This window comes from Bubalus bubalis, chromosome 1, assembly GCF_019923935.1.
Source record: "Bubalus bubalis isolate 160015118507 breed Murrah chromosome 1, NDDB_SH_1, whole genome shotgun sequence".
Classification (NCBI taxonomy): domain Eukaryota; kingdom Metazoa; phylum Chordata; class Mammalia; order Artiodactyla; family Bovidae; genus Bubalus; species Bubalus bubalis.
Window position 1 is genome coordinate 24,197,779 of NC_059157.1, and position 14,569 is coordinate 24,212,347.

Below are 14,569 nucleotides of genomic sequence, written 5' to 3' on the forward strand. Positions count from 1 at the left end.
TTCAGAGAGAGAAATAGCACGTGCAAAGATCCTGAGGCAGAGGGTTCTTCTTGTTGAAAAAATACCAAGGACATGAATAAGAGCCAACAAGGGCAGAGCGGTATAGAAGTGGATCAGGGTACAAATGAGGTGCCACCTGGAGGTCATTTTGAGGTCTTTAGATTATTAACTTTCCATCTCACTGTGAGTAAAGAGTACTCTGAGGAAAACAATGACATTACCTGCCTTACGTTAAAGATATTAGAAAGTCCATACTGCCCAAAGCAATCTGCAGATTCAGTGCAATTCTTTTCAAAATACTAGGGCCATTTTCCACAAAACTAGAATAATTAAAATTTGCACAGAACTGCATAAGACCCTGTTTAGCCAAAGCAATCATGAGAAAGAAGAACAAAGCTGTAGGTATCATAGACCCTGATTTCAAACTGTATTAAAAAGCTATGTGGCTTCCTTGGTGGTCCAGGGGTTAAGAATTCACCTTGCAATGAAGGGGACACCAGTTCAGTCCCTGGTCTGGGAAGATCCCACATGCCACAAGGCAAATAAGCCCTTGTGCCATAGCTACTGAGCCTACAATCTGGAGACCATGAGCCACAAACACTGAGCCCACGTGCTGTAATTGCTGAAGCCTGCATGCCCTAGAACACATGCTCCACAACGAGAGGAGCCACTGCAACGAGAAGCCCACGCACCACCAGAGAGTAGCTCCTCTCGCCACAACCAGAGAAAAGCCCACACAGCAACCAAGACCCAGCACAAAACACTATGGTAATAGAAACGGTATGCTATGCTATGCTATGCTATGCTATGCTATGCTAAGTCACTTCAGTCGTGTCCGACTCTGTGTGACCCCATAGACGGCAGCCACCAGGCTCCCCCGTCCCTGGGATTCTCCAGGCAAGAACACTGGAGTGGGTCGCCATTTCCTTCTCCAATGCATGAAAGTGAAAAGTGAAAGCGAAGTCGCTCAGTCGTGTCTGACTCTTAGCAACCCCACGGACTGCAGCCTACCAGGTTCCTCCGCCCATGGGATTTTCCAGGCAAGAGTACTGGAGTGGGGTGCCATTGCCTTCTCCGAGAAACAGTATAGAATCAGCACAAAAATGGAGACACAGATCAACAGAACACACTGGAGAGCCCAATATAAACCCATGCACTTATGGTCAATTAAGCTACAAAAAAGAAAGAATATGCGGTGGGAAAAATACAGCCCCATTAATAAATGGTGTTGGGAAAACTGGACAGCTACGTGCGGAAGAACAAAACTGGACCACTCTCTCACACCATATACAAAATAAGGTCAAAATGAATTAAAGACTTAAAGGTAAGACCCGAAAGCGTAAAATTCCTCAAAGAAGACACACAGGCAGGATGCTCTTCGACATGGGTCTTGGCAATAATTTTTTGGCTCTGTCTCCTTAGGCAAGGCAAACAAAAGCAAATATAAACAAGTGAGACTGCATCAAACTAAGAAGCTTTTTGCACATTGGAAAAAAAGCCATCAACAAAATGAAAAGGTAGCTTACTGAATGGGAGAAGATATTTGTAGTTTATATATCCAATAAGCAGTTAATATCCAGATACACAACTCATACAACTCAGTATCAAGAAACAAACAACACAGTTTAGAAACAGATGGAGGACTTGAGTGGACTAAACTCTTTTCTAAGGAAGACATAATTCCAACAGTCACATGGAAAGACAGTCTAAATCACTAATCATCAAGGAACTGCAAATAAAATCCAAGTAGGATACCACCTTACACCTGTCAGAAGGGCTGTCATCAAGAAGACAACAAATAAACCTTGATGAGGATTGGAGGAATCTCATTTGGTATAGCCACTATGGGAAACAGTATGAAAGTTTCTAAAAAAATAAAAATAGAACCAGCACATGATTCAGTAATTTTCTGAATATTTACCTGAAGAAAATGAAAACTAATTCGGAAGGATATATACATCTCTGTGTTCGGTGCAGCATTATTTACAGTAGCTAAGATATGGACACAACCGAAATGTCCATCAATGGATGAACCGGTGAAGAAGATCCGATGTACAGACACACATAAACGCTCAACCATTAAAAGAAAAATCTTGCCATTTGCAACAACATGGATGAATCTAAAAGATCATGCTAAGTGAAATAAGTTAGAGAAAGACAGGCACTTTATGATCTCACTTGTATGTGGAATCTAAAAAACAAATGAACAAACAAAAATAGATTCATAGATACAGCAAACAGGGTGGTTGCAAAGGGCAGCTGGGTGAGGGCTTGAGCAAAGTAGGAGACGAGGAGGCACAAACTTACAGTGTTAAAGTAGTCTCGGGGATGTAATACACAACATAAGGAATATGGCTGATAACATTTAATAACTCTGTATGGGACGTGTGGTTACTAGACTTCTGGTGATTATTAGTTCCCAATGGCACCCCACTCCAGTACTCTTGGCTGGAAAATCCCATGGATGGAAGAGCCTGGTGGGCTGCAGTCCATGGGGTCGCTAAAAGTCGGACACGACTGAGCGACTTCGCTTTCACTTTTCACTTTCATGCATTGGAGAAGGAAATGGCAACCCACTCCAGAATTCTTGCCTGGAGAATCCCAGGGACAGGGGAGCCTGGTGGGCTGCCGTCTCTGGGGTCGCACAGAGTCGTACACAACTGAAGTGCCTTAGCAGCAGCAGCAACGTATTTAAATGTCCAGACACTTAATATTGTATATCTAAAACTAACAGTATTTCTAAGACTTAGGGGTAGGAATTAATTTCTTAAGAAACAGTAACCAGAGCTCATAAAGGAAAAGAATAACAATTTTGACCATACTGAAATGACAACCTTCTGCATAAGTAAACAATTTAAAAGACAAGTAGAAGAATCTGTATGTAACACTTTAAAACATTCATATTCAGAAAAAACTGAAGCATCTTCTAAGATAATAAGAAAAGGCAAATATACGTATGGGAAAATGGGCAAAAAAAAAAAGTAAGCACAATACAGAACTTAAGCAAAAAAAGGAATTAACATATCAAAAGACAAACTCTGACTCACTAGTGAGACAGATCCCTACTCAACAGTTTGATAAAATCAATAGTTCAGCAAAACTGTGTTAGTGCAGTGTAAAAAAATGGTAATTATTTTAACACTACTTGTTTTACAGAATATGATCACACCTAGTAAATTCGAAACTACACATATCAGCCTCTCAAAAACTCTACCTCTAGGTGTAGACCCTAGAAAAAATATTTCACATGTATATATAAGAAGATATTCCTTGTAGGAGTATTTGTAACACTTGGAAACAAAAACAAATGTCCTTGAGTAAGATATGCAATAACAGTCAGTATACTCTGATGAAAATCTTACAGCTTTGTAATAACACTGTTCGAATTTGTGTAAAGTTCAAAACAATCAAATGAGAAACACATTGGTCACGCAGTTTTCAAAGTGATGAAGCAATTTTTGACAAGGTGAAAGTTGCTCAGTCACTTCTGACTCTGCTACCCCATGGACTATAGAGTCCATGGAATTCTCTAGGCCAAAATACTGGAGTGGGTAACCTTTCCCTTCTCCAGGGGATCTTTCCAGCCCAGGGATTTAACCCAAGTCTCCCACATTGCAGATGGATTCTTTACTAGCTGAGCTAGAAGGGAAGCCCAAGAAGACTGGTGTGGGTAGCCTTATCCGTTCTCCAGCGGATCTTCCTGATGTAGGAATCGAACTGGGGTTTCCTACAGTGCAGGTGGAATCTTTACCAGCTGAGCTATCAGGGAAGCCCTACAGAAGGAACAGTAGTAATTTTTTAAAAAAAGTATATATATATATATATATGTTATGAAGATATTAACAGGGGTATGTTACACTTGACTGAGCATAGTTAATATGCAATAAAATGTAATTTGCTTAATAACATCTCCCTAAATGAATATTTATGTCTCTGTGTGCTAATAACACATACAGTGTACACATGGGTGTTTACATATCCAGTTTTATCCTAAGAATGTTTTAATATACAGCTTTCATGTAGTTAAAATTTTAAAGCATTTAATTTCTAAACTTTATTTTCACCTAGAAATAAAAAATAGTGCTATTTCCCCCAATGTTATATTTTGGAAAGAATTTTGGAAGCTACTCAGTAGATGGCATCATAAAATAAATATTTGTTTTGTTTGTAGTATCTATATAAAATAATTTTTAAATGTGATTTATATTTTGAATATGTATTGAAAATGTTTTTGAGATAAATTAATCCAGAAATCTGTGTGAATTGTCAGTAGCTCAAGTCTGTACCAGAGAAGGCAATGGCAACCCACTCCAGTACTCTTGTCTGGAAAATCCCATGGATGGAGGAGCCTGGTAGGCTCCAGTCCATGGAGTCACTAAGAGTCGGACACGACTGAGTGACTTCACTTTCACTTTTCACTTTCATGCATTGGAGAAGGAAATGGCAACCCACTCCAGTGTTCTTGCCTGGAGAATCCCAGGGATGGGGGAGCCTGTTGGGCTGCCGTCTATGGGGTCACACAGAGTCAGACACGACTGAAGCGACTTAGCAGCAGCAGCAGCAAATCTGTACACTTAAATGGATAGAATTATACATGAATGTAAAAGGGTGTTGCCAGAAAAAAATGGAAGGGGAATCCTAATTGAACTCCTTTTTAAGGATCTACATCAGTCCCATCAATTCAAAGAACTAAGTTAAGCAGTAAATTTCCTGTCTATCAGCAGTTTCAGTGAAATAAGCTTTTAATTTTTCTATCAGTTGATTATTGGTAACATCCCCATCATTACACAATTGAAACACAAAGAACTTATAATTATCTAAATTTCAGAAGTTTTCAAACTGTTATCATGAATTCCCTCAAAGTTTAGTGGTATGTGTATATGTGTGTCAGGTGGGCTTCCCTGGTAGCTCAGTGGTAAAGAGCCTGCCTGCCAGTGCAGGAGAGGCCTGGGTTGGGAAGATGCCCTGGAGAGGGAAATGGCAACCCACTCCAGTGTTCTTGCCTGGAGGATCTCATGGACAGAGGAGCCTGGCGGACTACAGTCCATGGGTTTGCAAAGAGGCACATATGACTTTGCAACTAAACAGAAACATTTTTGTCAGGCAACGGGATGGTTTTTAGTAGCTTTCTCTCTTGTACATATTAGGCATCCGCCAAGGCTGGTTGGTTGGTTCCATGCTGAGTATATTCTAATTTTCTGTGATTGCCCAATGAAATGTCATTCTAAGTGTAACTAGTGTATGTATATCTTTATGTATAAGGTGAAATATCATTATTGGTTTTGAGAGTATATAATTCATACACACTATTAAAGTTCTGGAATTTAAGAGCATTTAGAATTAGACCTTAAAAATCTCACAAAGCAAAGTTTGAGGTTATGTATTCTAAAAATCAAGGCATATTTATTTAAATACATGAAAAGCAGTAATTTTATATCAGGAGAGTAAGTTGCTTTCACCTCTGTGTGCGTGTGTAATTCAATCATTCTGGTACAGAACACATGGTGTTCAGGTCCAGAACAATTAATGGATTTTATTTGCATCTATTTCTAATGTTTCCTTGACAACTACTATAGATGCTGCTATCACCATGGGGATGGTTCTTCTAAATGAAGCGGCAACATCCAAGGGAGATGTTGGAAAAAGACGGAGTAAGTCTCTGTGTTGGTATCTTTGTAAGTTTGTTTTAGTCAAGTTCATTTAAATCAAATGGGAAGTAGATAAAAGTCCTTTGTAAACGAACTTCTTAAGAAAGGTTCTGGTTTGAAGACAGCCGCAGCGTTTCTTACTTTTTTCTCTTTCTTGGATGTGTGGTGTGTGCACAAATATTTAAAAATACATTTCTTCCAAAATGGGATTGGTGCTTTTCTGTGGAATTGGGTATAAAGAAAAGCTGTTATTCACCCTTGTTGGGGGTGGTTTGATTTATCTCTGCTGAAGTTATGGTCTCTTTGGTCATGTCCACCATACAGGAAGAGGGGGAAAGTTCTAGGGACAGAGTCTTCTGAGGTTTTATAGGCTAATGATATGTCCCTTATGCCACAAGAGCCATCTATGCATTCAAGGACTGATTTAGACAGAGAAGTTTGTGCATAAGTGTTGTACCCCGAAGTATTATAATGCCTTCCAACTACCTCCAGCCTCTTTTGAGCTGCATTTTGAAAGGGGGCATCTTGTGGTACCATCTTTTTCAGGGTTTTTGTCTTTTCCAGTGATATTCCAAGATTCACAACTCTACCGAGTCTCAGCTTTGTGTCTTAACCAGGTGACTATTTTATCCTTTGACAGAGCTGTTCCCTTCAGGGAGTTCCAGTAAGAGATTACACATTTTTATGAAGTGTTTTTGGCAGGAAAAGGGAAAAAACACATAGGAAAAATCTTCTGCCCTCAGGAGCACGGGTCAAAGAAGGTCAGAGAGCCTTGAATTCAGTATTTCCTGCCACAAATCTTCCCATAATTGATATAAAGTCCCTATGTGAGTTTATGATTATGCTTCCACAAACCTATAATTAAGATTTTTATCAATATGCTTTGCATTTCTGAACCCTATTAAAATCCAGAATGTATGTATGAGGAACATAGGCATCTGGAGAAGATTCTTAATTTATTAAAAAGTTTAAAATAAAAATCCAGACTTATTTTCTTTATGGGAATTTTAGCTATGGTGACATGAATGTAAGTCAGTCATAGTGATTTCTAAATATAATACTTAGGGATCTGTAGTGTTGAAACATTTTGGATGTAATAGATCCTTTACCCTCATTTCCCCTGATGCCATTTACATACTGTTATAAAGAAACCACAGAAGCAAGGAATGCATTACTTTGTTTAGTTAATCATTGTTCAGAACATCATTTTATGATTTATCATTTGCATAAAGAATGTGATGTTCTTGGGACCAACGAGTAGTATTTATATAAGGACAAATTCTTACATGTTCATATATTTATCATACATCGTACCACATTAAAGTAGTAAGATAGTGTGTAATATATATATAAAATCACCTCAGCCCCACCCACTGCCACTTTATTTGTGTATGTGTGTGCGAGAGAGAGTGCACAAGCAAGTGCAAGGGAGAGAGAGGAGGAGTGTGGAATGGGAAATATATTTTGAAATCAGCCCTTTTGATCCCAGTGTGGTTTTTATTTTGGATATAGTGCAAGCGCTGTGATTACAGTTGCCCAGGTCAGAATCCGTCTGTGCCCTCTTAGCACGTTCTTCTCACAAGGATGTTACCTGGGAATGGGTGCAGTGCGTGGTTTGTTGGGTCACCACTGACTCCTCCCTGAGTCCTCTTCCTTCCCCATCTGCCTGTACCTCAGTTCCATTACTTTGCTCCACCACATAGAATCAAGTAAATAGCTTCTGTTTTACTTGATCACATTTTGAGACACATTTCCCACGGTATATATCAAGTGTTCAATTCAGTTCAGTCACTCAGTCATGTCCAACATTTTGTGACCCCATGGACTGCAGCACGCCAGGCTTCCCTGTCCATCACCAACTCCTGGAGTTTACTCAAACTTACGTTCATCTACTCAGTGATGCCATCCAACCATCTCATCCTCTGTCATCTCCTCATCCTCCTGCCTTCAGTCTTTCTCAGCATCAGGGCCTTTTCCAATGAGTCCGTTCTTTGCATCAGGTGGCCAAAGTATTGGAGTTTCAGCTTCAGCGGCAGTCCTTCCAATGAATATTCAGGACTGATTTCCTTTAGGATGGACTGGTTTGATCTCCCTGCAGCCCAAGGTACTCTCAAGAGTCTTCTCCAATATTATAAAGTTAAAAAATAAAATAAAATTAAAAAAAAAAGAGTCTTCTCCAACACTACAGTTCAAAAGCCTCAGTTTTTCGGCACTCAGCTTTCTTTATAGTTGAACTCTCACATCCATACATAACTACTGGAAAAACCATAGCTTTGCCTAAACAGACTTTTGTTGGCAAAGTAATGTCTCTGCTTTTTAATAGGCTCTCTAGGTTTGTCATAGCTTTTCTCGCAAGGAACAAAGGTGTTTTAATTTCATGGCTGTAGTCACCATCGTGGTTATCTGGGTCATGATCTTTTTGGTATAGTTCTTCTGTGTATTCTTGCTACTTGTTCTTAATATTTTCTGCTTCTGTTAGGTCCATACCATTTCTGTCCTTTATTTTGCCCATCTCTGCATGAAATGTTCCCTTCATATCTCTTATTTTCTTGAAGAGATCTCTGGTCTTTCCCATTCTGTTGTTTTCCTCTATTCTTTGCACTGATCACTGATGAAGGCTTTCTTACCTCTCCTTGCTATTCTTTAGAACTCTGCATTCAGATGGGTATATCTTTCCTTTTCTCCTTTGTCTTTAGCTTCTCTTCTCTCAGCTATTTGTAAGGCCTCCTCAGACAACCATTTTGCATTTCTTTTTCTTGGGGATGCTCTTGATCCCTGCCTCCTGTACAATGTCACAAACCTCCGTCCATAGGTCTTTAGGCACTCTATCAGATCTAATCTCTTGAATCTATTTCTCACTTCCACTGTATAATCATAAGGGATTTGATTTAGATCATACCTGAATGGCCTAGTGGTTTCCCTACTTTGTTCAGTTTAAGTCTGAATTTGGCAATAAGGAGTTCATGATTTGAGCTACAGTCAGCTCCCTGTCGTGTTTTTGCTGACTGAGTAGAGCTTCTCCGTCTTTGGATGCAAAGAATATAATCAATCTTATTTTGGTGTTGACCATCTGGTGATGTCCATGTGTAGAGTCTTGTCTTGTGTTGTTGGAAGAGGGTGTTTGCTATGACCAGTGCGTTCCCCTGCCAAAACTCCGTTAGCGTTTGACCTGCTTTGTTTTGTTCTCCAAGGCCAAATTTGCCTGTTACCCCAGGTATCTCTTGACTTCCTACTTTTGCATTCCAGTCTCTTATAATGCAAAGGACATCTTCTTTGGGTGTTAGTTCTGGAAGGTCTTGTAGGTCTTCATAGAACTGTTCAACTTCAGCTTTTTCAGCATTACTGGTCGGGGCATAGACTTGGATTACTGTGATATTGAATGGTTTGCCTTGGAAACAAACAGAGATCATTCTGTCGTTTTTGAGATTGCATCCAAGTACTGCATTTCGGACTCTTTTGTTGACTATGAGGGCTACTCCATTTCTTTTAAGGGATTCTTGTCCACAGTAGTAGATATAATGGTCATCTGAGTTAAATTCGCCCATTCCAGTCCATTTTAGTCCATTGATTCCTATAATGTTGAGGTTCACTCTTGCCATCTCCTATTTGACCACTTCCAATTTGCCTTGATTCATGGACCCAATATTCCAGATTCCTTTGCAATATTGCTCTTTACAACATCAGACTTGACTTTCATCACCAGTCACATCCACAACTGGGTTTAGTTTTTGCTTTGTCTCCATTTCTTCATTTTTTCTGGAGTTATTTCTCCACTGATCTCCAGTAGCATATTGGGTACTTACTGACCTGGGGAGTTCATCTTTCAGTTTCCTATCTTTTTGCCTTTCCATACTGTAAACAGCAAAGGGAGTGATAAAGTGTTTTACTCAGCTCCTGGAAAAAGACTGAGGGAAGGAAGAAGTGTGCGGTCATACCAAATGTAGGAAAATGTAAAGTAAAACATCATGTCATTCATTCTAGGTGCACTAAGATTATTGTAAGCAAAGTTGCTACGTCAAGTGGCTGGTGTCTGTCTATTTGGGCATTCTACAGTTTCAGGGGGAAAAGATGGTTTTCATTTTTGCAGTATTCAGCAGTTTGTTTTTTTTTTTTGCTTTATTTTCTGCCAAATTTTATTTGAAATTCACCTGCATGTGTGTTATATATGAAATGTCACAGAGGCTGCAACTGGATGCTATTAAGTACTTAGGATTTTTCACAATTTGTTCTCAAAACTGAGAGAGTGATATTCCTACAGAGTTGAAGGAAAACTGACCAACAGGCTTCTTGATCATGTTTTAACAATTTCCTAAAGTCTCCACTGATTTCTAGGGTTGTAATTAAACCTGGTCTAATTTATATGCTAGAATAAGTTAAAAATTATAGTTCATCACTATAGAAGCATATAGAATTATTTAATCTCCCTTGATTTCTTCTGTCTACATGGCATCTTTAATCTCTTTTATCTTCCCCTTTCTTTTATAATTAATCATATTAGATAGTCCAGTGTTTTTAAAGAATTCCCTGAAACTAATGAAAGGATACAGGTATCACGCATATGTTTAATTCCTAAGAAATCTTTAGGTATTTCTTATTAAAAGAACTTATTTACAGAGCAGATTTAGGTAAATTTCCATTTCTTTAAATATATATTTTCTTTTATTCTAAACATACCTGCATTTAATTGGCTCAGATTTTTAAGCATTTCAAGATTTTACTACTAGCAAATTTAATTAAAAATCTAGTAGATGTGGTTGCATATATTTCATAATATATATTTGGTTAGTCATCTACTTTAGAGTAAAATCTTCCTAACCATAACAGAAAGGGAAAGAAATGTCCCTGTTGTCAACTTGTGAGGGATAAAGTGATGCTGGAAACCTAAATCACAGCCTAGCGTCTTCTGCTGTAACATACACCACTTGTTCCTCTGTAAAACAAACAGTAATGCCTTGACACCATCACCAGCTATTTAGGGTTGGTTTTCTCTCTTTGACTGTCAGAGAGTCTGTATTTTCTCACACCCCAAGCCTTTGGTTACTGGCTTTTGGTATGCTGGGATGAACTATCACTTGTAAGTAACAGGCGTTTACTGAAGCAGTAATCTAGCCAATCATCTAAAATTACATTTCTTTGTAAATATTGCATGGCATCTGAAAATAAAATTATATTGCACATTCCAATACGGTAGATGTCTCTGCTAACATAGGCAGTACTTCACAGTGCCGGGACTGATAATCTCATTTGTGGTTTATCACATTTTCTTGTGTTTTGTTTTGGTCCCTCTGAGGGCATTTTTAGTACTTGTAGAAATTTGGTAAGAGAAGAATACCACCCAAAAACTTAGATCAATCACTTTTTTGTTTTGTTTTGTTTTCATACTCCAAGTAGTAAATTGTCATTGAGAAGAATGTGGAAAATAGTGATTATCTGGTTTGTGGTACCAATATGTGCCATGAGCTGTTACATGTAAGTATGTGTAATTAACTGAATGCTTTTTAAAAATATAAACATTTGTGTTGTGTGTGTCTAGACTAATGGAGTTTTCTGTTTCTTTCTAGTTATTTGTCTCGTGGGATTAGGCCTGGTAGTCTTCTTCTTCAGCTTTTTACTTTCAATATTTCGTTCCAAGTACCACGGCTACCCTTACAGGTAATATCATTATACTAATATGAATGTTTTCATTTTAAACTAATAGAATAAACCAAATTTCATGTTATTATGTTTCTAACATGTATTTAAGGATTAATATAAAGTAGCTACTTTATTTGCCAAGTCATCTTAAACTCTGTTAAGCAAGTTTTTGAGCACCTACTATGTGTTCAGCACAGATTATATGAAGGAGATATATATATAAGGCATGGGACCTGCCCTCCTTTGTATATGATGGTTTCATTTTAGATATATGTTGCATGCATATGTATGTGTGTGTATGGATATATGTATGTATGTATGTATACATTACATATATATACAGACACACACATAACAAAATGAGTTTTCAACTTTGTGGAATTTATCAAAATTTCTTCTTGTTTTGGTTTGCCTATTCATGATTTTTACTTCATTTACAAATTTTTTCTCATATAATCTAGTGTTCAGTGTCCAGTAAACTCCCATCATATTTTGAATTCTTCAAAGTTTTAGGTTTTTCAAATAAGGAGTGGCAACATGAATGGAAAAGGAAATGATAAAAGAATCTCTGGTCACTACAAGCTGTCATAAAAGAACATCTCCTAAGATTTTCATCAACATAGTTTGATAATTGGGGATGGGAAGATGTTGAAAATCATTCTGAAACAATGTTATTATAACCAAACTATTATTCTTACTAAAGCAAAGTACAACTGACACGCCAGATTACAGTTATCCAGGTCAGGAAGTAGGCACAGGTTCATTTCTTGACCATTCCTCCCTTAACTTGTCTCAAAGGAAGAAGTATTCCACTTTCTCTAGGGAGCATCCTCCTCCCCAGTGAAGAAGTAAAGGTCCATTTTCTCCGAGATTTTGACAACTTTCTGTTGAGATAGTAGAGCTCATGATATATTGACAGAAAATAAAATCTCATAATTTACATCCCTCTTGCAGGTAAGTGAATGAATGACAATCGCTCTGTAGTATCCGACTCTTTGTGACCCCATGGATTGTAACTTGCCAGGTTTCTGTGTCCATGGAATTCTCCAGAATACTGGAGTGGGTTGTCATTGTGAACTGAGCAATTACTTCAAGAAAATGTTTCTGCATAGGTGATGGCAGCCATGTGTAGCTTTATCTGGGGCACAGAACTATTCCCATGACAGAGAGATCTGATTAAGGGCTTATAGTAAAGAGTAAACACTTCAACCCTGCCTCTGTATCTTTTCATATGGGCAGAGGCACATTTCCAAGACTTCTCACATCCATTAAAAATAAACGTACTCAAGGAGTAGAAGAAATCTGAATATCAGATGTGAGCTATGGGACCATCTGCCTTTAATCTGGTCTGCAGTATAAAGGTCTGAGGGCAAGAAGTTTAATAAGAAAGGCCAAGTAAAGTCTCCTATTTCCTGGTTTTTATTCATGATGCTGTCTGGCTATCTCATTTTGGTTTTGAAAATATGAAGTCAGAAGAATCAAATCCAAGATGAAGTAGGCCCAAGAAAGATGAAGTTTCTGTTCTTCTTCTCCCCTACCCTAAGATTGAGGATCATGGTTCTGTATGATTAGAGTCTCAGTTTGACTTGCATGTATTCCATTAACAGAATCTGTAGAAGAATATTTCTATTACTTAAGTTTTCATTTACTTAAAAAACATTTATTCATTTCAACCTACAGCATTTACAGTGTCAATGAAAGGTATCTAAATTATAAAAATGAAAGTGTCATAAGTTATGTGATTCTTAAAACCTATTTAGTTGACAGAAAACGGAGGAAGGTAAAGAGCAAGTTCCAGCTCTCCTTACACATCAGAGCACCTAATCCAACAAGAATCAGTTGAGTTCAGTTCAGTCGTTCAGTCGTGTCTGATTCTTTGCGACCCCATGGACCGCAGCATGTCAAGCCTCTCTGTCCGTCACAAACTCCCAGAGTTCACTCAAACTCATGTCCGTCAAGTCAGTGATACCATCCAACCATCTCATCCTCTGTCATCCCCTTCTCCTCTGCCTTCAATCTTTCCCAGCATCAGGGTCTTTTCCAATGAGTCAGTTCTTTGTATCAGGTGGCCAAAGTACTGGAGTTTCAGCTTCAGCGGCAGTCCTTCCAATGAATATTCAGGACTGATTTCCTTTAGGATGGACTGGTTTGATCTCCCTGCAGTCCAAGGGACTCTCAAGAGTCTTCAACACCACAGTTCAAAAGCATCAATTCTTCAGCGCTCAGCTTTCTTTATGGTCCAACTCGCACATGCATACATGACTACTGGAAAAACCATAGCTTTGACTACATGGACTTTTGTTGGCAAAGTAATATCTCTGCTTTTTAATATGCTGTCTAGGTTGGTCATAATTTTACTTCCAAGGAAGTGAAGTGAAGTTACTCAGTCGTGTCTGACTCTTTGCGACCCCATGGACTGTAGCCTACGAGGCTCCTCAGTCCATGGGATTTTCCAGGCAAGAGTACTGGAGTGGGTTGCCATTTCCTTCTCCAGGGGATCTTCCCGACCCAGGGATTGAACCTGGGTTTCCTGCATTGTAGGCAGACGCTTTACCATCTGAGCTACCCTGCAGTCACCATCTGCAGTGATTTTGGAGCCCAAGAAAATAAAGTCTGACACTGTTTCCATTGTTTCCCCATCTGTTTGCCATGAAGTGATGGGACTAGATGCCATGATCTTAGTTTTATGAATGTTGCACTTTAAGCCAACTTTTTCACTCTCCTCTTTCACTTTCACCAAGAGGCTCTTTAGTTCTTCTTTGCTCTCTGCCATAAGGGTGGTATCATCTGCATCTCTGAGGTTATTGATATTTCTCCTGGCAATCTTGATTCCAGCTTGTGCTTCATTCCGCCCAGCATTTCACATGATGTACTCTGCATATAAGTTAAATAAGCAGGCTGACAGTATACAGCCTTGACATACTCCTTTCACGATTGCAACCAGTCCGTTGTTCCATGTCCCGTTCTAATTGTTGCTTCTTGGACTGAATACAGATTTCTCAGGAAGAGGGTCAGGGTGGTGTGGTATTCCCATCTCTTTCAGAATTTTCCAGTTTGTTGTGATCCACACAGTCAAAGGTTTTGGCATAGTCAATGAAGCAGAAGTAGATGTTTTTCTGGTATTCTCTTGCTTTTTTGCTGATCCAGTGGATGCGGCAATTTGATCTCTGGTTCCTCTGCCTTTTCTAAATCCAGCTTGAACATCTGGGATTTCACAGTTTACGTATTGCTGAAGCCTGGTTTGGAGAATTTTGAGCATTACTTTGCTAGTGTGTAAGATGAGTACA

The 14,569-nt window shown here is 38.8% G+C and overlaps 1 protein-coding gene across 5 annotated transcripts in view; it reads left to right on the forward strand.

The window, feature by feature from the left end:
- TUSC3 (tumor suppressor candidate 3) overlaps positions 1 to 14,569 on the forward strand; it is a 207,425-nt gene that overhangs the window by 178,374 nt on the left and 14,482 nt on the right. For 3 of the 5 annotated variants that reach the window (XM_025279263.3, XM_025279233.3, XM_025279242.3), the window contains 2 exons: positions 5,577 to 5,675; positions 11,210 to 11,300. In XM_025279263.3, the coding sequence (XP_025135048.1) occupies positions 5,577 to 5,675; positions 11,210 to 11,300 (190 nt within the window). The remainder of the gene's footprint in view (positions 1 to 5,576; positions 5,676 to 11,209; positions 11,301 to 14,569) is intronic. The other 2 variants (XM_025279252.3, XM_025279259.3) reach the window with 1 other exon arrangement.